General features: G+C 37.6%; 1 protein-coding gene and 1 pseudogene across 1 annotated transcript; both read right to left on the bottom strand.

Moving 5' to 3' along the window:
- Positions 1 to 4: 4 nt before the first annotated feature.
- LOC147487069 (putative polygalacturonase) lies at positions 5 to 25528 on the bottom strand. The gene is given in 7 exon segments (XM_086573931.1): positions 5 to 441; positions 443 to 834; positions 8160 to 8236; positions 8543 to 8708; positions 14724 to 14844; positions 23781 to 24048; positions 25452 to 25528. Coding segments are annotated over 7 exon segments (1407 nt in total). The 3' UTR covers positions 5 to 135.
- Positions 4130 to 6320, bottom strand: LOC147487070 (protein CHROMATIN REMODELING 35-like; annotated as a pseudogene).
- Positions 25529 to 27999: the final 2471 nt, after the last annotated feature.

Here is a 27999-nt window from a genome sequence, read left to right as displayed (position 1 = left end):
TGTGCAACTGCAGAATTTAACATAAACAATACTCGCAAAGGACTGATATACGGGGGCTTTCTTTCCCCTTAAAGTTCTTAAGAAAATGCAAACTATCAAATAGATTAAAGTAACATATACTGTTATACATACATCTTATTTGTAGCTCGCTCTGAAAGAGCACAATTTTTGTTCAACGTTCTCAATTGGTAGGCTATCAGAGGGGAATGGACAACTAGCAGCTTGTTCAGGCAAGGCATCACATGGTTTGGGACTAACACCAATTGTGACGCCAGAAACATCCGTACAAGTCCATGGAACCTTTTTTGCTTTCGGAGCCATTTCAATAGTCACATTGGAAATGCATATTCCCGTAAATGGATCTCCATCGATCCCTTCTAAACGTGCAGCCATTGTAACATTATCAACAACCATATCAGTATAACTTATTCCATCAATAATTAGGAAGTGCATTAGGGTCATAGTTTTTATCAGCATGTGAACCATAGTTTCCTGTCATCCAAAATGCCCACTTCATAGTTTTCATAGTCATTCTTCGCACGTGTATGTCCTTGACAAATCCTCCTCTTCCAATAGCAGTTTTTATTCTTATTCCTGATTCTGAATTAACAGCTAAAATGTTTTCAGCTCTTACATCTTGAATTCCACCTGACATTTCACTACCTAATGCAATTACAACACTATCTGGTGAAATACAAGTGAGTCTTCTTATAACTAGATGTTCGGTTGGCATTCCAAAAGAGATTCCATATTCATCCCAACCACTTTTTACCGCCACACAATCATCTCCAGAAACTATGTAACAGTCTTCAATTAGAACATTTGTGCAGGAATCTGTTGGGGGAAAAAACAGGAAATTAGACCAAACTGGGATCATGAATTGTTTGGTGACTTGATCAAGCAAGGATAGTTATAATAGGTCATCAATGTTATGAGTACACCAACGTATTCGTAGGGCAATATGGGATACAAAACTATTTTTACAATTGTTAGAACTAGATCTTTACTTTTATCAAGGCCAAATGCCAATACAGGTCTCTACTTTTTGAGGTGTATTTTATTTTCTGCAGAAGAATTTCATGGTAACTATTTAATCCCTTTGGTAGTGTAGTAAAGTTCCATTCAAACTATCCTAAACAGATACTCATGGTAGTTACTTCATTGTTGCCATTATATTTAATCCCCAGTTTAGTTTTCTAGTGAAACAGACTATTTCGGTATCTAGAAGACTAGAAATACCTTCAAAAGTGGGACTGTAGCGAGGCAAAAAGCAAAAACAAAACACCATTTTAACAGGAACTTGTTAGATTGTTGATTATGTCCACAAAAGATCTAATCAGTTGTCTATAATTGTAGAAATATCGGAAGGAAAGTGTCGCACCACAATACCGCGACCCCCTATTTTACTCGTACTCTCGCTCTCTTTTAGATCGGCTGCACCAATTCGGTTGCCTACGTACCCATTTCGGGATCAAGCCGTCGTAGTTCTCCTCTCCCCTCACCCCTCTCTGCCTCTATTGTTTGCCCCCCCTTCCTCTCTTCTCTCTTCCTTTTTATATCCCTCTCTTAGGTTTACCTCATGGGGCCTAGTCTAGTCTTGGGCCTATCTCTTGGTCTCAACACATCGTGTGGTGCGGGCCTTATCTCTTGGCCCAATTACCTATGTGATACATCCCCTGAATATGGCTACTACATTTGCCCCTCTCGGGTTGGGCGATGACGACGGTGGACCCGAAGTCCTCAAACTTTCTTGTCTCTCTCTTTGAACTCTAGATACCCACGATTATCTTGTGATCAGACGTAGTCTTCTCCTCCTTAGGACATTTTCAGTATCCATGTATTTCTGCTCTTGGACCGTATGTATCTCGTGGAGTACTCAATCTATCGGTTCTTGTTTATATACTCCATTAACGTATCCCCAAAGATCTCATCCCTTCCGCTCTCTCCCTTCAACTCGATCTGATGCCCATGATGTGTCTCAACCCGACCATAAGCTCTCCTTCATAGAACTTCGCTACTATGTCCACGGAGTGTCTCACCTCACCAACCTCTCTTTTCCGAAAACTTGCCACTATGTCCGCGAAGTGTCTCGATCCTGTCATAATCTCTCCTTCACACAACTTCTTCTATATTCGCGAGTGTCTCACCGCTTTCATTTCCCTTTCGTGGGACTCGACTATCTCATCCCCTTCACTCTCTCTTCAACCCAATACAATGCCCACGTGTGTCTCAACCCAACCATCACCTCTCACATAGAACTCCCTACCATATCGGTATGCCTCCCCACCACCCGCTCTCTTTCGGAACTCATCGCCTGTCATGGAGGTGTATCACCCTAGCCACCATCTCTCCTTCCCGAGAACTCATCGCCTGCTCATGGAGTGTATCACCTCGGCCGCCATCTCTCCTTCGGAGAACTTCACCACTATGTCCGCGGAATGTCTCAAATTACATCATAAGCTCTCTTTCACATAGCTCACTACTATATCTGCGGAGTGTCTCACCCCTTCATTTCCCTTTCGTAGAACTCCACCGTCTCATCCCCCGGCTCTCTCTTCAACTCAATACCACGCCCACAATGTGTCTCAACCCGACCAACACCTCTCACATAGAACTTCACTACCATATCGGCGATCGCCTCCCCGACCACCTGCTCTCCTTCCGGAACTCATCACTGTTTTGCGGAGTGTATCACCTCGACCACCATCCCTCCTTCAAAAGAACTCACCACTATGTCCATGGAGTGTCTCGTCCCCCTGTATTTCTCCTTCTCATAACTCACTACAATGTCCGGAGAGGGTCTCCGCCCGGCCATAAGCTCTCCTTCATAGAAATCTCTATCATGTCCATGGAGGGCTCATCCCCCGTTGTCTGCTTTCTGGAATGGAGTCGATGAGGGTAACTCTGCTTGCCCCGGGTTTGACTTTCGGATCTCATGTCCGCGGAGGCTCATCCCCCCGTTGTTCGGATCTCATGTCTGCATCTCTTTGCATCCCCGACCAAGCTCTCAACCGGGCTCTGGGGCTACTCTTTGACCGACCTCATCTCTTGCCTTTCGTCTCCGAAGGGCGGCTTCATCCCACTCAGGCTCGCTTCGAGCTCGCTTTGTTGGGGCTCTCTCATTGCCTCATGCATCTCTAGCATCTTTGGTCGCGGAGGCTCATCCCACTCCACGGGCTTGACCGGGTTAATGTCGCCGGTTGGGGCTCTCTCATTGCCCCATGTATCTCTAGCATTCGATCCGCGGAGGGCTCATCACACCTCGCATGGGCTCTCGCCCGGTTCTCGCTGTTGGGGATCTCTCATTGCCCCATGTATCTCTAGCATCTCGATCTCGCGGAGGACTCATCCCACTCATGGGGCTCGCTCGGGCTCTCGCCCGGGTTGGGGGCTCTCATTGCCCTATGTATCTCTAGCATCTCGATCCGTGGAGGGCTCCTCCCACTCCCGGGCTCGCTCGAACTTTCGCTGTTGGGGCTCTCTCATTGCCCCATGTATCTCTAGCATCTCGATCCGTGGAGGGCTCATCCCACCGCTGGCTCGACCGGTTGTCGCCCGGTTCGAGACGACGACCGCCCACCTTGCCAAGTTTGGACCACAAGGGTCCGCGGAGGGCTCCCCCCCGCTCTCCGGATAGTCCCACGACATATCCACGAAGGGGTTCTTCGAACCCTCCGCTCTCGCCGAATGCCCATCCGGGAGCGGCTCCCTCCCCCACGTTTGATTCGGACAAGAGGGTCCGCGGAGGGCTCATCCCCCCCGCTCTCTGGCTTAAAGGCAGCTCATCTCTATCTCTTCCCACATGAGAATAGACCAAACATCATCTAGTAAATATCAGCTCAATCTCCACTCTGTTCCACGGTACCGCAAATCTTTCTCTTTCTGCCACTTTTTTCCAGATGTCTCGCATCTCTTCTCAAATCGTCTTACCATTTGTATTCGGACGCCTCAATCTGGTGATCTCGATCCCAAACTCTAGATCTCTTTGTTCCTCTGGATTTCCGAGTTATTCGTTGCATGCAACTCGCCTTCATATCACTATGCAACCTTCATGAAGGATTCCCTTTTTCACATGTACACGGAACAAACATCTTTTTACGCGCATTTAAGCCAAACATTCCTCATGCACTTACTTTGGCTGTGAAAACACAACCAACTCGATCATGAAGATCTCTTTGCCAACCCTCCAACCCCTTGGTGCGAGCGACCAACCGTTCCAAGAACTTCATTGGAAGGAGATACTTGCGAGAACACAAAGCGGCTTTTCCCCGGAAGATTCCGCAGAGTCCCAATATGTTAACGAAAAACTTGGCCTTCACTCCGTCCTCTAACATCAAGTTTCATTAACAACTTATCCAACTTCTCGTCATTAACTCTGCAGCCCTTGTCACCAACAAATTGGACCCTCGAGATTTCTTTTAACATAGGATCGCGAGAAACAATAGATCCAATGGCCGTTCTCTTGAACTGCTCCACTTTCTTCAAACCGCTCTATAATCGTCTCTGTTGTGGATGAGATTGAGTAGGGCTGTAAAATCAACCGGACCGGGAAGTTCCTCTAAAAATCTCCTTTGTAATAGTGGAGAACATTGCTTGTCATTTCCCGCAGGTCTTGTCTGATAACTTTTTTCTTCTAAGGTTATCATCATTCTGCGCAAAGTGTCCTCAACCGTGTCAAAAGAACAATGCATCTCAAGACCGGCTTTCACTTGCCTCCTCCCACTAGAAATCTGTACTCTACTCATCACACGCCTTTTAATAATCTGAGAAGTATCGGACTTCAAGAACTTAGGGGCGGACAAGATTTAGGATGTTGAATACTTCTTTCACATGGTTCTCAAACAAGGTCCCCGACAATACAACTTTCCTAGGTGTCTGCGAACTTTTCGCAAGTGACCTTAAGACATCTGTTTCCTCATTTCTAGGAGTGTGGCCTTCATCACAAATCAAAATTGAAGGAACCTGCGAATATATCATGACACGCCATCTTTGCGCTTCCGCTACTTTCACTCTTACTCACAATACTAGCAAACTGTGAGTACCCTAAGAACAATATCCCTTGTGCTCAACCCATTCTTTCAAGACCATTAACTGTTCCTCCCGACTCAATGCATTGGAAGAATAAAAATCATATAAAGGAAAGTCTTCTACTTGCCGTGTTGCAAACTCTTTTCTTCCATGTAGCCAAAATGCCTTTCGGTAATACAACCAAATTGGTCTAGCCTTTGTGGATACTTAGCTAAAAAGCTTTGAATGAAACCGATCAACATAAACGTCTTTCCGGATCCCGGAGCGTATGCGAGGATGCAACCACATGGGTGATCGGATATCAAATTCCTAACCAAGAAATTGAACCCAAGCCGATGCACTTTCATCTGCTTCATGTGCCTCGGATGCATGCGGATATATCAAACTTTCTTGAGATCATGAGAACTATTAACTCCGGAAAGGGAGCGGTATACATTCTTCTCTTTCTTTTGTACTCTGAGGTTCAGACATGTAAGTCCGCGTGGTCTTTGAAACCCTTCCCCACTGGAAGTCAAATATAGTGTCCATGCTCTTTCTGATAACACCGCAGACCCGACAAACATACCCCATATCATCCTTGAGAACAAAGGAATGGCCACATTCTTTTTCTGCATTTACATTGTTTTCAACAGTGTCTCCTGTAGCATCCTTAGAGCATTCCAATGCTAGTGACATTTCCCTCCATATGTCTCCTCGTGACCATCATCACGGATCTCTTTGAGGACTTCTTTCATGACTCAATTTATTACCCTGCACACCTACATATAATCCTTTATCCTTTTCTGGTTCAGCTTCATCATTCAGAGTTTTTTGTTCTTCCCTTGTGACTTTACTTTCCCAAATATCTGTGCTGCGAAATCCGTAGATGGGTTCTCAGCAATTTGCCTCTTTAAGATAACTTCCTCATACTGCCAAGAAGCCTTCTGATTTGCATCAACTTGTGGAATTTCAGAACTTAATGTCTCCAGACTTTATGTGGAAGCCAAGGTTCAATCTCCAATACATACAAATAACTACACCGTCGTCCTACAGACAACAAAGATAGCACCACCTCCATCAATCACCACATACACCAAATCAACAGTCAACACACCATTTCTTCCTCCACCACCGACAGACAACATCACCCGTCGACCACCACCACAACAATGGACCGCATCCAAACTCACAGAGAACCAATCAAGAGCACCACCCTTATTCAAAAAGCACTACCAGTTAGTCACACCACTTATATCCACCATCGAAACTGACCTCTGTATAATGGCAGCAGCACCAGCGTACAATAACTGCATAACAGCGTGTAGCACACCCTACTGCGTCATTTTCTAGTAGTCACGTGAAGCACCTTCAGTGACAAAACTCTTAGCTCGCCATAACCGTGACCTCCTTTACAAAGAAATCTCAGAGCGAGAAGACCATGTTCATGAAACAGCAAATACCAGTCCCAGAATCACAATCGCCACATCCAACACCCTTCCATTCCACTTCATCTCCTCCCACCCACAGATAAAATACAGCACAAAACCCAAAATGCAGCACACACTTCCACCACAAAATCTCCTCTCAAAGACGTTTTACCTCTTTTACTTAGCTAAGAACATTTCCATTGATCTGACTTCTTTACCAGCAACAGACATACTCTGGTGGCTCCCTTTCTCTGTAAATTGCTCCACTATCCCCCCCTGTTATTTTGCTCTGCTTCCTGAAGAACACCCTTCTCCACCTCAAGCAAAGGCTTATTTTCTTCCACAACCTCAAGTTTCTTCACATCTTCCAAACTCTCCTCAGAGTTCTCTCCTTCTAACAGCTTCTCTCTCATTCAATGTCTTAGAACTCTCTCCTTCCTTTCTCTTCATCACCATTTTCTTATTCTCTGTTAATTTCATGTTTTTGCTATTTGAAGGAGTTGACAAATTGGGATTCTCATTCTCCTGGTCCTCTTGTACTCTATCTTGAGGTGGCGTAAATGTTTTGGATTTGTTCACTCTCCGATTCATGGATGCTGTTGTCGATGACATAAACCCTCCCCTGAGATTACGATCTCGAAAAGGAAGAGTTTTAGAAGCACTAATTGATCTCAAATGTTGCTTCACCTTAGAAGTAAACTTTGAATTTGATCTAACATAATCTTCAGCTGTCTTGGGATGCCGACACTCAGCTTTACAAAACCAGGCTTCGTCATGGAAACCGAAGTCGTCTGGAGCGGAGAAATCAAACCACTTAGGAGCATTGATGTGCTCGTATAAGTCGTCTTCAATGAATTTCCCTTCAAGGTTGTTCCAATCAATGTTGGCTGGTCCCCACAGAACTCAAAACAAAGATTCTTCCACCGTCACTCCCCTTAACCGAACTTCCAAACAAAGACATCACTTCATTCAGACTCACAGTACTCAATACACCAACATCATTCTCACCTATCTCATTAACCAAATTCCACAATGCATAAACATCTTTCTTCCTAATACCGGTTCAAAAGCTAGGGCGAGGCTATCCCCCCGGCTTCGAGTACATGTCTTCATCTTATATTTCTTCATACCCCATTTATGAAATCTAATCAAACTATCACCTGATTTAAGATCAAATGAGTGCTTGTTTTTGAGTATTTCATTAGGTAATTTGCTCTCCACAATCAAACTTCGGTCCTTTAAGAATCTGTTGTTAGACGACACCAACCCACCAATAATTTTTACTGATTGACTCACTCTCGGTTCCAAATGAGTCGGTGACTAAGTCCTCGATGGTGAAAAAAGAGTCAAGTTTGTTGAAAACCGATCCCCACAGACGGCGCCATTTGTCGCACCACAATACCGCGACCCCCTATTTTACTCGTACTCTCGCTCTCTTTTAGATCGGCTGCACCAATTCGGTTGCCTACGTACCCATTTCGGGATCAAGCCGTCGTAGTTCTCCTCTCCCCTCACCCCTCTCTGCCTCTATTGTTTGCCCCCCCTTCCTCTCTTCTCTCTTCCTTTTTATATCCCTCTCTTAGGTTTACCTCATGGGGCCTAGTCTAGTCTTGGGCCTATCTCTTGGTCTCAACACATACTGTGGTCTGGGCCTTATCTCTTGGCCCAGTACCTATGTGATACATCCCTGAATATGGCTACTACAGAAAGGTAGTATGAACAAACCTGGATTGATGCCATCTGTGTTTGGTGAAATTGGCACAATTAGCGCCAAAATGGTTACACCTTTTATGATAACATTGCTGCATTTTGTTACAATAGGGAAGTAAGTATTCAACAAGAATTGCAAAAGCAAATGACACAATAGGTATATAATTCTATATTTTCTTGCAGTAAAAAAACAACATTATTGTGTTTGTGAATGAATATTTATCTAACATTGAGTCTCTCGGTCTGGTTTAACTATTCATTGAGTTTGGTCACATAATTGTATCATTTGAATATCCATTTCAACTCAAACATTAAATGCAGTCAAGTGTACTGACTACTCTGAGTTCATTTCATAAACGATGTAAAAAAAATGCATTTATGCAAAGGAGAAACTTAACCTGCTATAGACTGGATGAACATTCCATGACGGGGAATTAAGGAATGTAACATTTGAAATCTGAACTTGATCTGAGTACATTATTTCAATCAGATAGGGCCTAGTGTATCTAAGGTTTCCTTTCTTGAATTTCTGCCACCATACGGCACCCCTGCAATCAGATTGGTCTATCAAAAACATATAACAAGCATATTCAAAAGTTAAAATAGAAACAGGATGAGCATCTATTTCTCCAATGTGCCTGGATAAGATGTTTATGGTTTGGATCTTCTCTTAGTATACGTAATGGAGGAACATGAAGGGAAGACTCTACATGAATGGATTGGAGAGGCAGTATGCTGGAATAGTTTAGAAGATTTTGTTGAAACGGAGGTACAAAGATTTGCGAGTACCTACTTTCTAGTGATGATAAATGAGATATGGAAGTGCATAAATCAGTTGCGATTTGAGAAAATTAAACCCAACATGGAGCAAATGATTAGGACTGTTGCAAGGAAAGTAGGAAGTACTTTGGAAGCATATAAGAAGGAAGTAAGTAGCAGCGCTCAAGATAGCAGGAAGGAAAATAATCCCTTTGAATACCATATGGCTTTGAACAACCTAGGTATTGATTTCTATAGTTCTTGGCCTAAGATAAGCTTTGATGGGGCTTTTGATAGGATGACTAGAAAAGGAGGAGGAGTAGCAGTATGTAGAGATGCAGATGGCAAGTTGTTGGGGTCAGTGTATAGAAGGTTCCGCGCATAAACTCCTTATGAAGCGGAATGTCATGGTGCGGAGCTAGCTGCAATCCTGTTGTACAAATTGAAACTTGACAAAGTGTTGATAATGGGGGACTGCAAAGACTTGATGCAGATTCTTAGAAGCAATGGAGTTGGATTGGAGCAAGATGACTTCATCTCACGAATTTATGTTTTATTTAAACAGTCTTATTTCATGTTTAGTTGTAATTTGTTGTTCTATTGGTTTTGAGAGCTCATAACAAGGAGGCAGATGAATTAAGCAAGTGGGCTTTAAATTATGCAGCCATATGTCCCCCTCCTTGTTGGACTCTGAATGGTGTAAACAACTTGATTTCTGTTTAATATAAGAAGAAGAGTCTTTATCGGAAAAAAAAAAAAAAAAAAAAGTTAAAATAGAGTGTTTAATTCCATAACATAATCTAATAGAGAAGATTCTAAAATATATTTCTAAGCCCAATTTGTTTTTACAGTTTAAAACAGAATATGTAACTTTATAACTAAACAACTAGCTTTCAAACTCCGTCCTACGAACGGGTGCCGTTATAAAAGTATTAGTATGCAGCTATGCATAACTATGAGATATGAATATTATATTAACCACTCATCCAAATTTCTTGAATGCGAAAATCCCACTTTCAATAAAAAGAAAGAACCCACTCTGATAAAACCCTTTGGCTTTTTTGGTGTTGTTTAATTAATAATATAAGTTCGATTGAAGTTTTAGGAAAATGCCTAAAGAGGCAAATATCACATTGACGCTAATTAAATAGTAAAACATTACGATGAACACCATTTTAAATGCAAAATTATACTTGTCAAGACATTCCAATTATATATGATACAACTATGTTTTGAGATTAGTTCGATGCATTTGCATCCAGTTTCTGAATTTCCGTTAATTATTCCTTAAGGTAAGTTCGATGTATTTATATCATGTTGCCAATTTCAGGTTAATTATTCTTTGGGGTAGTTCAATAATTTGCATTTAGTTTATGATTTTCCACTAATTTTTTTTTTTTAGGTTAGTTCATTGCATTTGCATCAAGTTTTCGATTCTCTGTTAATTATATTTTTTTTAGGTTAGAATAAACCTTCAATCATGAGGAACAATTCCTTTAGAATGAATATTCAATAATAACCCTCTAACAAATGAACAATGAAGGCTTAGTTACCAAAAAAAATGAAGGCTAAGTTGCCTTTATATAATAAGCAATATTTCTAATTCTATTTAAAAACCAAAATATAAACCTTACTAATTAACCTAGATCTATAACAAATAAGAAACTCTACTAATTCAATATATAAGACTACTAATTAATAATATAATTAGAAGTTTCTATGCCCATGCATCATACTCCCTGGCTTGAAAGAAACTCGTCCTCGACTTTGGTTGCATGTAGACTTGCAAATATTCAGCAATACTCTTGTACTTTATCATCATAGTTTCATGCAGTTGCGTCTAGTTTCCAATATCCCATTAATTATGTTTTGAAGTTAGTTCAATGCACTTATTGCATCAAGTACTTTCCGATTTCCAGTTAATTATTCTTTGAAGTTAGTCCGATGCATTTTCATCTAGTTTTCGATTTCCTGTTAATTATTTTTTGAGGTTAGTACAATGCATTTACACCCAATTTCTGATTTCCCGTTAATTATTCTTTGAGGTTAGTTCCATGTAGTTGCGTCCAATTTCCGATTTCTCGTTAATTATACTTTGAAGTTAGCTTGATGCATTTGCTACCAGTTGTTTATGATTTCCCATTAATTATTTTTTTAGGTTAGATCAATGCATTCACATCCAGTTTTTGATTTCCCATTAGTTTTTTTCTTTGCAGTTAGTTCAATGCATTTGCATCCAATTTTCCGATTTCCCGTTAATTATCTTTTGAAGTTAGTTAAATGCAGTTACAACCAGTTTTCAATTTTTCATTAATCATTATTTTAGGTTATTTTATGCATTTGCATTCAGTTTGTGATTTCCAGTTAATTATTCTTTGAGGTTAGATTGATGTATTCACATCCTGTTTATAATTTTCCGTTAGTTATTCTTTGATGTTAGTTCAATGCATTTGCATCCAATTTCTGATTTTCCATTAATTATTTTTTAAAGTTAGATAAATGCAATTTCATCCAATTTTCAATTTGTCGTTAATCATATTTTTAGGTTAGTTCCATATATGCATTTGCATATAGTTTTTTTTATTTATTTCTCATCAATTAATTATTCTTTGAGGTTAGTTTAATGCAATTGCATCTATTTTCTGATTTCCTGTTAATTACTTTTAGAGGTTAGTTGGATACATTAGCAATGTAATGGAACTGGGATGGAAGCATATATGGGTTAAGTCGGATTCCACTGATGCAATGAAGTCATTTAATAACAACCAAATGCATTGGTGAGTGCGAGCGACATGAAAAAAAGTCAAGCATCTATCCAATTAGATTCTAATCACCATTCATTTGCATCTAGTTTCTAATTCCCCGTTAAATATTCTTTGAGGTTAGTTCGATGCATTTGCATCTAGTTTTCGATTTTCTATTAATTATTCATTGAGGTTAGTTCCATGCAATTGCATATAGCTAGTTTCTGATTTTCCATTAATTATGCTTTAAAGTTAGTTTGATGCATTTGCATACAGTTTTCGATTTTTCTTTGAAGTTAAATTGATGCATCCACATCCAGTTTCTAATTTCCCGTTAATTATTCTTTGAAGTTAGTTCAATGCAGTTATACCTAGTTTTTTTATTTCTCATTAATCATTCTTTTAGGTTTGTTTAATGCAGTTACATCCATTTTTTGATTTTCTGTTAATTATTTTTTGAGGTTAGTTAGATGCATTTGCATCTAATTTGTGATTTCCCATTAGTTATTCAAGATTTCAAGGTGGTGTGTAATACCAACTTCTATTGATTCTTTTGTAGTTTCTTTGCAAACTTGACATAAAAAAATATATTATACATGATTCACTAAGTGTGATCATCAAAGATTATCCAATTTATAATTTTCCATTCAATATTCTTTTAGGTTAGTACAATGTATTTGCATCTAGTTTTCGATCTCCCGTTAATTATTCTTTGTTGTTAGTTCCATGCAGTTGCGTCCTGTTTCCAATATCCCGTTAATTATTTTTTGAGGTTACAACGCAATTGTATCCAGTTTCCGATTTCACATTAATTATCCTTTGAGATTAGTTCAATGTATTTTCATCTTGTTGCCGATTTTTCGTTAATTATTCTTTGAAGTTAGTTTGATGCATTTGCTACCAGTTTATAATTTCACGTTAATTACTTGTTTAGGTTAGATCGATGCATTCACATCCAATTTCCGATTTCCCGTTAGTTTTTTTTTCTTTGAAATTAGTTCAATGCATTTCCATACAGTTTTTTATTTCCTGTTAATTATTATATAAGGATATTTCAATACAGTTGCATCCAGTTTCTGATTTCCCGTTAATTATTTTGTGAGGTTATTAGTTCAATACATTTGCATCCAGTTTCTAATTTTCTATTAATTAATTTTTTAGGTTAATTCCAAATTTGGGTCCAGTTTTTTATTTGGCATTAATTCTGTTTTTAGTTTAGTTCGATGAGTTTGCTTTTTGTTTTCGATTTCCTGATAATTATTCTTAGAGGTTAGATCGATGCATTCACATCCAGTTTCTGATTTCCCATTAATTATTCTTTGAAGTTAGTTCAATGCAATTGCATCACCTACTTAGCTTGCTCATGTCACTGATAGAGTCATCTTCCAAAAAACCCTTCCTTTTCTCACCGATCCAAAAGAAAACCACACCTTACACGCAAATCTAAACATTCTTGGAGCATTATGTGATGGTTCTCTTTTTGGTATAATAATTTAATAGGTTATGGACTATCACTACATAGTAACATGTAGGGTAGGGATCGGGTCGGGTTCAGGTCGGATATGGCTATATCCGAATCCAAATAGTTTCATAATATCCGAACCCAAACCCAAACTTGATTATATCCGAAAATTAATATTTGAACCCGACCCGAACCCGACCGAATCCGATTAACCCGATCAAGTAACACTAAAAATTCAAAAAAAGCCCAAAAAATATATCCGAATCCGAACCCGAATCCGACATACCCAAACCCGAACCTGACCCGAATAAGTAAACGGATATAAAAATCGACCCGAACCCAAACTATTCGAGTTTGGGTCGGGTCGGATTTGGGTCAAACCCGACCCGATTCCCTGCCCTAGTAACATGTGATTAATATCGATAGTCTATACACTACAAAAAGATTTGGGCCTTCTATAAATTTGAGAATAATGATGTTTTGTATTTTACTTAATATGTTTTGCAAGGTCTACATGTCTTAGAAGTTATCATTTTCTCCTAACAATCATTAGTTATTTTCATTATTATTGTGTCCTGTTGTCATCATATAAAAATACGTGATTGACATTTTCCCTTGACATTGAGGATATAAAGCATGATATTGCTGCTGAAAATATAAGTATTAGGACAGTGAAATCACCATGTACAAACACGATCATCTACCTTGTTGAGCTTGGCATTAATATTTAAATACTGAACATTGTCCGGGCTGAATGTCTCTCCAACATACTGCTTAACTTCTATACCGTATTACCTATTACTGTTAGAACTTATTGGTACTCGAAACTCGTTTATAATTGATCTAACTTTGTTAACAACAATTTTTAGTACAAAAAAAATGAAATCTTCTAACTCTTTGATATAAAGGTTTTGTTTATTTGGGTTATTTTTTACTTGGGCTTTCTAGGGTTTATCTAGCTACATTTCTAATTTAGAAGAAAAATTCAAAAAGAGTGTTTTTGTGGGACTTTTTGTTGAACCCCATTACGTGGATAATGAAAACTCCTAATTTTTTTTTTTCGTAATTAATATTAGAGTTTACAAAAAATTGGAGACTCTATTAAGCCTTGAAAAATAGAGCCAAAAAAGTATAACTATAATATATATCTAAGGACTGATGGCCAGATTTATTTTTCTTCACCAGAGTCTCAAATGCACCAAATAAACCAAATTTCAAAAACATATCTTCAATTAGTATTACAAATATGTTAGGTAAACTAACTAATTCATTTATAAAATATTTTGTTTTCATAAGGTTGTGATGTGAATGAATTCTCAAGAGTAGTAAGTTTTTTGGGAGTTCCAACCAATTAAGCCTATTCCAAAACTTAAAAGATCAAATAACATTCAACTTCTCACCAAAATAATGAGCAATCTCAACTCATAACATTATGAACTTCATACACAAATTTAGTAGGAATTTAAGATGCATGATTCAAAATGATATTTAGTGGTGAACTAATCTCCAAAGAAAGATGCAACCATGCAACCATATGGAGTTTGTTCCAACCATAGTCTTCAATATTTAAATCACTGCCAATAAAATGAACAAAATTTTTATAGTAGTTTATACCTGTAACTATAACGTCTGTCAAATTAGTTCCAAAGATGAGGCTTATGTATCTTCCTCCTGCAGCATCCCTTCCTCTACCGTATGATGGCAAAGGCGCAATCACAGGCCACTCACTCTCATCCTAAACCAGTCAAAAGAACAGTATGAGCTAAAATTCATGACTATGAAATCACAGACCTATAAACTAGTAAACTTCATAAGACAAGAAGGGGATTCACAAATGTACTTTGTGATACTTGTTGATACTACAAATATCACCTTTAATGTCACACCCCAAATTTCCAGACAATTAAAACAAGAAATTATTCAAAATATAAATATCTCAATCGTCACCCAATTCAATCATCTAAAAATCCCAGGGGTAAAATCAAAACCTAATACCCTATTATCAATCGCAACATAAAAAAATGAGATCAAATTAAAACCAAAAGGAACAATTCTTCAATCACATTATTAAATTAAAAAGAAACTAACCAACTATATTACATCTATCTCAATCCAAAACTGTATACTTTAGAAAACTTAAAACATAAAGACTCTAACAGTGAATCCAAATCAAGCGTCCTCATCCACTGCACTTCACCCTCTATGTTCCCAAGAACACACCGACGTTGCAAAAAGAAAGTAAACATGGGTCAGCAAATTGAATTTGCTATGAGTAAGACTAAAATAAAATATACATTACTACATTCAATCTTTCAAATAAATAAATATGATGTCACCAACCATTTCAACTTGGAAGACAAAATAGTTTTGTTTTCCTAAACGGCGTATAGTTTGTTCCAAACAAGCTCACTATACATAATTTCAAACTAGTAAACAAACAAATTATACCTTACATTTAATCTATCTCGTCGTGTCAGGATAGGACAACGTCTCAGCACAAATAGTTAATAAGTCCTACCCTCCTGCAAAACAAAATTAGATTTCCCAAACGTAATATCTTTTAAAGTATACATCTATTTTACTCTCACAACAACCACCATGAGTATACATAATTAGACTGAAAATATCACAAATATCAACGCTCATATCACACCACCACATCCATCACATCACACAAACTAGATACACATATTTTACTTAAGATCGAACCACTCATCTACTTATGAAAACGAGAAAAATCACATCTATGGAGTATCCCTTATGAGTATCAACTCACACAAACCACATATACATTTCCTTGTAAGAAATCATGTACATCATAATACATAAATATTCATATGTAATAACTCACTCATATATAAAATTAATATTTCACTTTGCTTATTAATTATCTTGTTGACTAATTTATTAATAGACCTAGCCCAACCTTTAGTTCCTACTCCACAATTTGCACTTCACATATTTGCCAAATCACACATACCCGTGCGCCTCTCTCACACCAAGTACCACTACAAGACATATGTCCCAAGCGGGGATATCGCCTCCAGGAACATATTTCCATCTTGTAAACTTGTAACTTGTAACTTGTGAGATGGCAAAGGGCAGAGGAGCACCTACACACTTTGAACACAAATGGTTCGTTACTTGCAGGTAGTGCAGGCCATGGAGGGGCTATAAGAGACGATAATGGGGATGTTGTCCTTGCATTCAATGGAAGCTCGAGGAAATTGTATGTCGTCCATCAGGAACTGTTAGGGGTTCTGAGAGGGTTGGAAGGTGCTGAAATGATAGGACTCAAGAAACTTGAAGTACAATCGGACTCATCGAGAGTGGTGCAAATACTGAATATGAAGGACGAACCGCCTTGGTACTGTGGAAATGTGGTAGCACATATCCGAGAAGTTATGAATGAGTTCGAACAAGTGAAATACAAGCATGTCTATAGAGAAGGAAACAAAGTAGCATACTACTTGTCTAAGATGTGTAACTGTAATGGAGACCAAATAGTGTACTTTATCCCTCCGTTAGATAAAAAACTATGTAATATGATCGGAGAGGATAGAGTAGGAAAAATGTACTTGCGGACTAAGTTTTAATTCAATAAAAAAGTTGGGGTCTTCTTAACCCCTAGCTTAAAAAAAAAAAACCCTTATGAGTCATATCAATCTCTGGTCTGGGCTTTCTATGCGCATAAACAAAGCCTCAAAAAAAATTAACAGGTCATTCCTATACATTCAAAGAATCCAAACTTACATTCACGTACACTCAAGGAATATAATCAGCCCACAAGGCGAATACCTTAGTTTATCTTTAAGACGACTTTTCACATGACATTATTAGTCATAAACATTTCTTTTCTTTTTCTTTTCAACAAAGAGACGTGGAGAGATCTAAAGATGCGAGCAACACATTAAATTATATATAAGTGTTATTTATGCAAAATCACACTAATACCATTTAGACTCAGCTTAGTACACGTATAAAAATTATATCAAATGGCAAAACTCAACAATAAACAAATATTCTTTAACGCATAAAAGACTGTAAATATAATAGCAGAGATGTCTCTCTCAAAGAGATTAAATATTAAATCTTGATCTCACTCGGGCTATCACTATTGGTGAGATTCGAGACACCTTATTCTCTATGGACCCTCATGAAGCACCGGGACCGGACGGTTTTACTCCTTTATTCTACCAAAAATATTGGGACATCATCCACCTTGATCTCTTGCATACTGTGCAAAGTTTTATGACTTCTGACCATCTTCTGGCTGAGTTAAACCACACAAACATCACCCTTATACCCAAAGTCTAGGGCCCAGAAAATCTAAACCAATTCCAACCTATCAGCCTTTGCAATGTCAGTCTTAGAATAATCACTAAAATTCTTGCAAACCGCCTCAAACCACTACTCGAGAAGATCATATTTCCATCCCAGAGTGCTTTTGTCAAGGGAAGACAAATCTTTGACAATATTGTTCTAGCCCATGAGATTATCAGGACTCTCAAGAGAAAAAAAAAGGCGCAGCTGGTTGTATGGCCACAAAACTAGATATTAGCAAAGCTTTCGACAGAGTTGAATAGAGTTTTATTTTAAAAACGTTAGAAGCTTTTGGCTTCTGCGAGAAATGGAGGAATTGGATTAAACATTGCATCTCAACTACTTCTCTATCTTTTAAGCTGAATGGTTCTCCTATTGGTCTCCTTAAGCCAGAGCGAGGAATTAGGCAAGGAGATCCTCTTTTGCCTTTCCTCTTCATCATATGCGCGGAAGTTCTATCTAGACTCCTTGACAAGGCCGAAACCAACAAGCAAATCCATGGGATCAAAATTAGTCGATCAGATACTCCCATATCTCACTTGCTATTTGCTAATGACAGTTTTATTTTTTGCAGGGCTAATATTGATAAGTCTCACAAGTTCAGAGATATCCTCAATGTTTTTAAGAATGTCTCTGGCTAGGAAATAAATTTTCAAAAATCTGGCATTTTCTTCAGCAAGAACACTCACCACAAACACCAGAGATTAGTGAAACGGATTCTTCATATTAGCAAAAGCATTACTTCAGACAAGTACCTGGGAGCACCCTTGGTATTAAGCAGACGGAGTACACAAGACTTCAATGAGGTCACTACTCGAGTTTTTTAAAGGATGGAAGGGTGGAGAGCTAAGATTCTCTCCTAGGTAGGAAAAGTCACTCTCATCAAATCAGTCACTTCAGCCATACCGTCCTATCTTATGTCAATATTTGATGTATTGGCTACCACTTGTTCCAAGCTAGACTCAATGAATGCAAACTTCTTCTGGGGACAGACCGAGAACAATGCAAACAAAACTCATTTCATCTTCTAGAACAAAGTTTGTCAACCCAAATCACAGGGTAGGCTAGGCATCAGAATTGCCTCAAACCACAACACAGCTTTACTGGCTAAGCTTTTCTGGAGATTGATCAAAGAACCTAAAAGAATTGGGCATCTAGCCTTATCAAAAAGTATTCTCCAAGAACACCCATTCTCAGAGCAAAAAGCTCGTCTCATTCCTCCAAAATTTGGAAGGGCATTATAAAAGCTTGCAATGAAATCCTACCAAACTTGTGTTGGCATATTGGTAATGGTGCAAACATTGAGACATTTGGTTGGATCTGTGGATTCCTACCATACGTGACCATAAACCTTTTGGGCCACCACCCAAGCCAAACCAGTTTAAGTTTGTATCCGATCTTATTGATCCCATAACCAGGGTATGGAACTTGGATATTATAAACGAGTTATTCATCTCCGCAGTGGCGGACGAAATTCTTAAGATCCCACTCAGTCAGACTGTTCATGACGACACTATCAGATGGTTGGGAGAGAAGAATGGTGAACTCACAGTAAAATCAATGTACAAGTATCTTAGCAGTGCTTACCAAGAAAATTCACATTTTTCTTGGAATTACATCTGGCACCTCGACACTACTCAACGGGTAAAGCTCTTCTTATGGAAAGCAGTAAAAAATGCCTTACCGACAAAGGAAAATTTGAGTTACCGGAATAAAGTTCAGTCATCTACCTGTCCGAGATGTAATAACCAGGTGGAGTCAACCTCCCATGCTCTCTTCCATTGTCCTATGCTCAAGCGTATTTGGTATGATTCTGGTCTTGGCCTAAGAACTAAAAATTGGAACCCGAGTGATAATCTCAGCTCCGTCTTGAGTAGTCTTATCAATCGACACAATAATAAGCATGATATCATTGACATGCTTAGCTCTGTAGCTACAACCATGTACTCCATATGGATCGATCGAAGTGACCTCACCTTCAACAACTAGCAAACTCCTATCACTACTATCCTTTTCAGGGCAAACACTTACATCACCAAGAACAACCAACCACTTATCAGGAGTACCAATTGGCCCAGCATAGGCTCAGATTGGTGTTACATATCTACAGATGCATCTTGGGTGGACAATTACACCAAAGCAGGCCTTGGTTTTGCTTTATGGAACTCTGCTGGTATATGCATTGGTGCAGGACATGACAGGGTTAGAGCTGGGAACGCAGAAGAGGCTGAAGCTAGAGCTATCCTTGAAGGACTGAAATTAGCACAACGGTTGCAAATCAATAAGTAGCAATATTGTCAGACTGTCAAACCCTTGTTGCTGTCTTGGAGCGCAGAGAGAACAATGCTTTTCTGGGGAGCAACGTCTATAACTCATGATATATACTTCTTATTAGCTAAATTAGTTGAGTGTAAACTTTACTATGCTAGCAGGACCTTGAATTTTGTCGCCCATAGTTTAGCTTTTAGAGGTAGACGGCCCTCTCCGTACTTTTGTCTGGACACTGTGTCAGCACGATCCTTAGTTGAGTTATCATCGAGTATGTAATTATGTAATCTTAGGGAGTTGGCCCTTTTTTAGGGGCTAACTCTTTTTTACTCACAAAATATATATATATATATATATATATATATATATATATATATATATATATATATATATATATATATATCCATAAAGATAGAAGTCAAAAATGATATGACATTCCAATTCCAAAATACCACCACATTTCAAAACACGTCTGTAAGCCAATTCAAAAGAAATAAAAACTTGACTCAAAGTCAAAGAATAATAAGAATTCATGTCTTAAAGTTGCACACTTCATTTCCCTTTTATTAAACTCAAACTTTAATGTAACATGTAACGTGTTATAACATACCTTTATACTAACATTTAGTGTATATGTAACAAATCTATACTTGGAATATAATTCAAATGTGAAATTAAGCAATCAAGACATTCATATGTCTAGATACAATTATTTATCTCATTACAAAAAAAAAGTTAACTAGAGCTCACCTAAAAGAAAACACAGTAGGTTATCTAGCTAACTTGCCAAAGTAATAACTTTTTCTACAACCATCCAAATTATACACCACTTGATTATTTGAAAACAAGGATATGTATACTTACTTTTTCATGTAGGACTCAAAGTCCCAATGTCATTCTATCTAGGAGTAAAAATAGTTCAAACTTGGTAAAAATCCTAATTTTCAGCAAGTTTGAATTATGACGCACGATCTTCTAGAGAGTGCAACCCTTTCCATAGGTGTCCAAAAGCTATAAGGCTTTTTGCGTTGAAAATAAGACTCTTAGAACTTACTCTTTTATGTTTTACAAAAATACTAACTCTCACTCTGACTATGTGAAAACTGGACTCAAACACAGTGTGCAGAAACTGAATTCTGACACACTGTTTTATGTCAACCAAACTTCCAAACATCATAACTGTCTCCACAGGATTCAGAATGTGACGAGGCCAATTGGGTTGGAAATAAGACTCTGAAAAATCATTTTTTCATGTTTTGGCAAGAGTTTTAATCTGACCCTAACTAGGTGAAAATATAGTTGCAAAACAGATACAGATCCTGATTTTTCAGAAGATAGATTTCTGACGGTATCTTATCGACTTCCGAACTTTTCACACTCATGATAAAATGAAGAAAGACTTCTTGTTCTAAAAATTATACTCAAGGAACATGGTTTTTCATGTTTTAACAAAGTCCAAAATAAGACTCGAGCAATACACAAGATTAGCTCAAAGTCAGAAAAAAATCAAGTATGAACATAAACAATAGTCATGCATATCACCAATAGCTATAACCGAACCCTTAATAAAACAAATAATCCAAACGTTGACATATACTTCAATTCAATCACTAACTAACTGTTTATCCATTACCATATATATATCATGCTTAACAATCTAAGCACTTCAAAAGTGATCGAACCTTAGCTATAACTGTAACAATCTAAAGCGCTTCAAATGTGAACCTTAGCTATAACCGAAACTTTAATGAGAAATTCAAAACTCTACATACAGTATCTAAATTAGCTTCCAACAATTAAGAGCCACTGTTTATATATATATATATATACCTCAATGCCAGTAGCACAAATCCACACTTCTCATATACACATATAAACTAGACACTTCAAATATCCATGATCATATCCATAAGACACTTCAGTTGCAATTACAGTCATGGCAGACACTTCAGTTGCAATTACAGTCATGGCAGACACTTCAAATACTCATTCTCATGCATATATGGGTCACTTCATAAACAAATAAGTTATGCATATCACTAGTAATTGTAATCGAACCCTTGATATAAAAATCCAAACTCTGACATATATCTAAAGTATTTTACTTTAATCAATAACTGTATGTTTCTAACTATCATATAAAATTGCCCTCAAATCATATATATCAAAACTAAAACTTTGTGCCAGTAGCTATAGCCTATGACTGAACCTTCAAAATCTAAACTCTAATATATTGCAGTACTTCAAAGAAAATAAAAAACATGCACACAAGAAAAATCTATATATAGCAAAAGTGAACATTGGTGTCTGTACGTTACAATGCCATTCATGTCTACGAGCAATTCAATAAGTTTTTATCCCATAGTTCCAAATAATTTAACTAGTAGAAATCAATTGATAATCCATTAAAAAATTAAAATATATACCACTCACAAAGAATTGATCGAAACAGAACAAAATCGATAATATAAGTAACAAACTCGAAAACCGGCAAAATCGAAAACTGGAGTCAAGAGAGAGAGAGAGAGAGAGAGAGAGAGAGAGAGAGAGAGAGTTTACCACACTTTTTATATCATAGTTTATACCACACCCCCCTACAAAATGAGTTAAGGACTAATAATTTGTGGATATGATTTACTAATCATAAATAGTATATACACAAAAATTCATCTCATTTGGAAATCTCTAACTGGTTAAAAATTATTGTCAATTTTGAATTGTTTTTAACGGCTCAGATTGTTCGATTTTGCAATCATCTTTTGACATAGTTAAACTATTATCAAATGAGTTGAAATTTTATAGAGGTGATCTTCATGATTAGTTGAACACATCTACAACACTATGTTATAATTCGCATTGTAGGTGAAGTTGTGGGGCATGATATAAACTATGATATAAAAAATATGGTAAACGGAACCTATATATATATATTTATTTATTTATTATGTATGTGAGTGTCTCATTCTTTTTCTGATTCTATGAGGTAATTGTAGCACAAGAGTTAGGGGAGCCACTACAACAAGGAGGGGCCCCGCAATGGGACAAACACGAAGGGTAACCGTGGATCGATCTATATGTTGTTCCAGGCCATCAGTGTAGCAGATGTTCGTCTCTTCCTGGCAGCTAATATAAACTATGGGCAACAAACAGGCAGAAAAGTTTATTCTTCTTTTCTAAATCACCAAATTGATACAGCATAAAAATTTTATCACCATATGTAACACAGGCAGCCTGTTAAGAGGGCTAGGTATGAAGAAAATTAAGACATAAAGCAATAGAGTTACGAATTTCCGTAGACTGTATTCACACTGCACAACCCCACAAAAGTTTCTTGATTAATACACGTACCTTGGCCTCTGTCATAAACTCAGTCTACAGTCGTTATTACTCTTTTGAAAATAGCTTGTGCTTCAGTCATTAATTCATTATACCATAATACTGAATGGAGATTGATATTGGAACATTTTATCAAAACAAAGAAAAAAAAATGCTTGACATACAAAAAGGTAGGAACAGTATTAAGTGAGTAATTCCACCACAACACGCTTCTTGTATTGCAATCAATTACATGACTATGCTGAAAATTAGATGATAAAATAACAAAAGATGTTACATACATTTTTGTGAAGACAGTAAGGATCAACATTTCATAAAGCTGGTGCTAAAAGCGTACATATATTCAGAGAATGGTCCTAAAAACTAAAAGCATAGGACAATAAAACAAAGGTTAAACAAACCAAAACAAACAGCTATGGACAGAGACCAGAAACATATCAATTAACCAAATAGGGACAGAGAAAAAGAAATCTCTCACCAAATGTTACATACAACTTAGAGAAAGTCAGTACGTAGGGTTCAACATTTTATTTTATTCAGTATGTGTATGCCAACATTTTTAATCAACTTTTTACATTTTTTTCAAATACATCTTAGAGTCGGTAGGTTTAAGTGTTTAACAATTTTTACCAAGTTTCTAAAAAAGAAAAAGGATAGAGCACAACAACACAGGGCAAAAAAACTCGTAGAAACAAACATATGTAAATATATCAATTAACGAAGTAATAGTAAAAGAATTGAAACCTCAGAAGCAAGAAGAACAGCATCTTTGTGAAGAAAAAGAGTGAAATGACTAGTAAGATTGAAACTCCCAGTTAACCATTTTCCAGGAGGAACAAAGAGCTGACTACCACCATCATTTGAAAACTGACTCAAATTATCAATGGCTGATTTAAATGCATTGGTATTAGAAGTAACTCCATCACCAACTCCACCAAAATCTGTCAAACTTGCAACATGAGCTCTACAACTCATAGCACTAAACTCAATATATTTGTCACAGCCCGAATTTCTAAACAATTAAAAAAAATGAATATTTGAAATATAAATATCTCAAACATCACTTGGTTCAATTGTCTAAAAACCCAGGCTATGACGGGGTGGATACAACACATGTCAAAACCTATGTGGGCATCATAAACAATCTTAACCACAAATTCAATCTCCAAAAATTCTCTTTATTACTTTATACAAGTCTATCTTCCATAAAAAATCATCAATATAATATTCTAAGAATAACAGGTCCTCAACATCGTATTCTCATGTCATACTAAAAAGAAAACTACGTTATTACATACTTTCAAAAGATCAGACCTAAAAGAAAACTAACGGACTGCTCCATGCAAGAATCCAAATCACACGCCGCGGTTCCACTGCCTTCCACCTGTGTTCTCAAGAACACACCCACGTTACCAAAACAAAGCAAACATGGGTCAGCAAAATGGAATTTGCTGGTATGAGTAGACTAACCACATATAAACATTATCATACTTTAATTATCCAAACAATCACTTTATATTTTCCGATAATTTAATCATTCACAGCTTGGAAGACAGATAGTTCCGTCATTTCAACCGGCATAGCTTCTTCCCAAGCAAAACTTCTATTATATTAACTCATTCAAATCACTCGTTTTAATATCTAAATCATTGCATTAAAACTTACCGATATCCACTGCTGTATAAGGGTAGGACCGCGTCCCTATACAAAAATATTATTAAGTCCTACCCTCCTGCAAAAGAAAGTTAGCAATTTTATATAATATGTGTAGATATCCTATAGATATTCCAATGCAAGCCCAAATACACTCGCATAATCAAATTAATTTCTCTTATCAAATAATCAATTTCTTTTCTTATACACTCACCATTTAGTGCCTATATACCTTAGGTCATTCCCGCCACATTCAAGGAATACCCAACCTTACATTTCCGTACACTCAAGGAATACAACTAACCCGCAAGACGAATACCTTAGTTCCTCTCTAGGGTAGTCCAAACAATCTGGTCATTCATGGCACATTCAATGAATACCCGGGTCATACATGACACATTCAATGAATACCCCTATATAACGCTAACGGGTCATTTATGGCACATTCAATAAATGCCCACCTAACATATGACATCAACAGTCATAAAACTCAATTCCAAAACTTGAGACATGAAAAGTTCTAAAAGAGTGCGGTAAATTTGTTTACGCATTATTGAACTTTATTGCATATATTATTTCAGAGAACGAAAGAGTATCTTGATTCATGTATTTTTTGGTTTACGCTATATTAATTTCATGGATGTATAAGTGTCATAACGTTGCATATCATAAAAGATTGAAATATCATATAATAGTTAATACACGCATTACACGATATATATACGTGTCTTAGCCTAAAGTCAAGCACCTATCCCAATAGACTTAATCATAGCCAAGTCAAAGGTCTTTATGGTTATGTCTCTTAAAATATAAATCTTGTCACGGTCTAAAATCGCCATATCAACGCCAAAGTCAACATATCATGGTCAAAGTCACACTGTCATTTCCATGTTCGACAGGTTCAGGGTCATAGCCATGGTTCATGGCTAAGGTCAATGTGCATGGCTCATGGGCTCATGACCAAGGTAATGGTTCGGACCCAACTGGCCAAGCCCAAACCTTAGAACCCGAAAGTCTAAAACCAACTTATTTATTCTACCTGACCCAATTGGGATCTATATTAAGTCCTATGGACTGGCCCATGCAATATTAGAAACTGGCCTAAAAACTTTAGACTGAACTGGCCCAAAACACATCTGAGTTCGGCCCGAAAATTCAACTGAAACCGGCCCAACAAAACAATCTAAGTTTATGGCCCAAAGACTTAAAAGAAAATGGACCAAACCAACTAAAATAGAATCCGGGCCCAAACAAAACAACCAAGGCCCAAAGAAAACAAAAATAGAACTGGCCCAACATAGCTAATGTTTTTGGCCCAACCGATTAGGCCCAAGCCCAAAATCGGTTACTGTTCATCTTCCTCCCCAAATTTTCTCCTCCACCAGCCACCAAAACGCGCCGGCCACCCACTCCCATTTCATTAAGCCGGTTAGACTCCCCCTCCAAATCCAAACAACATTAAGGGCATCTCCAATGGGGGGTGTAAACCGTATAGAGTGGAAATTTTACACCCCAAATATCAAAAAACTCTCTCCAATGGGGGTGCTAAACCGTAGGTAATAGTGTATTAGCTAATAGAGAGAGTGGGGAATTCCCCCTCTCGCTATTAGTTAATAAAAAGCCCGGACGTCATTTAAAATAACGTCTGTTTAACTTAAAACTTCGGACGCCACTTCAACACACGCGCTTGAAGCTTTATTTTTTTTAACTTTCGGACGCCACTCCAAGTGACGCCCCGTTTAAAATTAAAGAGGGACATCACTTGGAGTGACGTTCGAGCTTAAAATCTATTTTTTTTACACTCTTCCATTGGAGAGTATAGAGTGTGGATATTTATGAGCTATACAATACTATACAATTAGAGTTGTAAAATCCTAATGGCACCTACGTGGAGCCTAGGTGGAGGTGTAATTTGACACCCCCCATTGGAGATGCCCTAACAAAGGCAAAAACTCAAATGCTTAAATCTCAACTTCACCAAAACTAGATCTAGGAGAAATTTCAGCCTCCATTAAAGCTTGTTTCAAGCTCCACTCGACCCCATTTACATCCCCCACACCCACACTACACTACCCCATCATCATCAAACCCAAACAACAACAACAATATCAAATAATTCAAACAACGAAAATCACACATCAAAAACCCAACCCTCAAGATCCGCAAGATGGCGCGCGCCATTAAAAAGCTTCTCAAGCTCCAACAAAGACACTACTACACAACCAAATCACAACACCATACAAAATAATAATCTAGCATCACACCTAAAACCGAGTTCGACCAAAACCACCATCAGTACGGTTTCACAACCACTATCAGTACGGTTTCAAACCAAAACTATGGGACGATTTGTGGCTGTTGGGCTGGCGCTGCCCTTAACAAGCCCAAACAAGGTTCGACAGAAATACTAGCGATTTCTCGCTGTTGGACTCGCGACGACGCCATTGGACTTCCGAGTTCTGACAGTTCCGACAGGTTTATGTTCAGAGTATCACAGTTCAACAGTTAAATATCAAATTCAGAGTTTTAAGTTTTAACAACCTGACAGATTTCAACCAAAAAGAAATCGACAGTAACAAGGATTTTATAAATTAAAAATCCATAAAATATCTACTCACCTTTAGCGCGCTCCGACTATCAACCAGCTACCAGGAAAAATCTCCTTTTTTGCTGCCAGTAAAACTCTCATTTTTTTTCTAAAACCCTCGCTGTGTTTTTTTCCCAAAAACTCTACGTGAGAAAACTCCCCGAAAAACAAGGACAACACTTATCCATTTATCTACAGGCTTTTATCCGTCCGTAACTGCTGGATATCCTATATCTGTTTTATCTATTATCTATTTTCATTATTATCTTTATTATTATTATTATTTGGAAAATAAAAGAATTAAAACACGGGGTGTTATAATATTCGTCCACAGCATTCCCTTTTTTCCTTTTTTTCCTACATTCAACTTCACTTAAGCTTAACAAACCCACTAACATAACAACTATAAATATCCTCATTACCTGTATACAAGAATGAAGATAACAAGTAAGAAAAACAGAACAAAAACAGAGAAAGCAAGAGTATGTAATGAGAGTTTACACGAGTTGTTGAGATTTTTCTGCAAAACTGCATTATTATTAGAAACTGAAAAGGCAGTTATGGTATGTAACTTTGTTGTTATATTGATAGAGCTTGAAACCGAAGTATTTATACACTGGGTGTGTTTTGGTTTTAAGTGAAGGAGTGGTGCACAATTCTACTTCCTGCCGTATACGATATCTATTCATTTGGAAATTTTAAATTTTCTATTCCTAGGGGAGT

The sequence above is a fragment of the Coptis chinensis genome, chromosome 7 (genome assembly GCF_015680905.1).
Source record: "Coptis chinensis isolate HL-2020 chromosome 7, ASM1568090v1, whole genome shotgun sequence".
NCBI classification, from domain to species: Eukaryota; Viridiplantae; Streptophyta; class Magnoliopsida; order Ranunculales; family Ranunculaceae; genus Coptis; species Coptis chinensis.
This window is presented reverse-complemented; position numbering and strand designations above follow the sequence as displayed.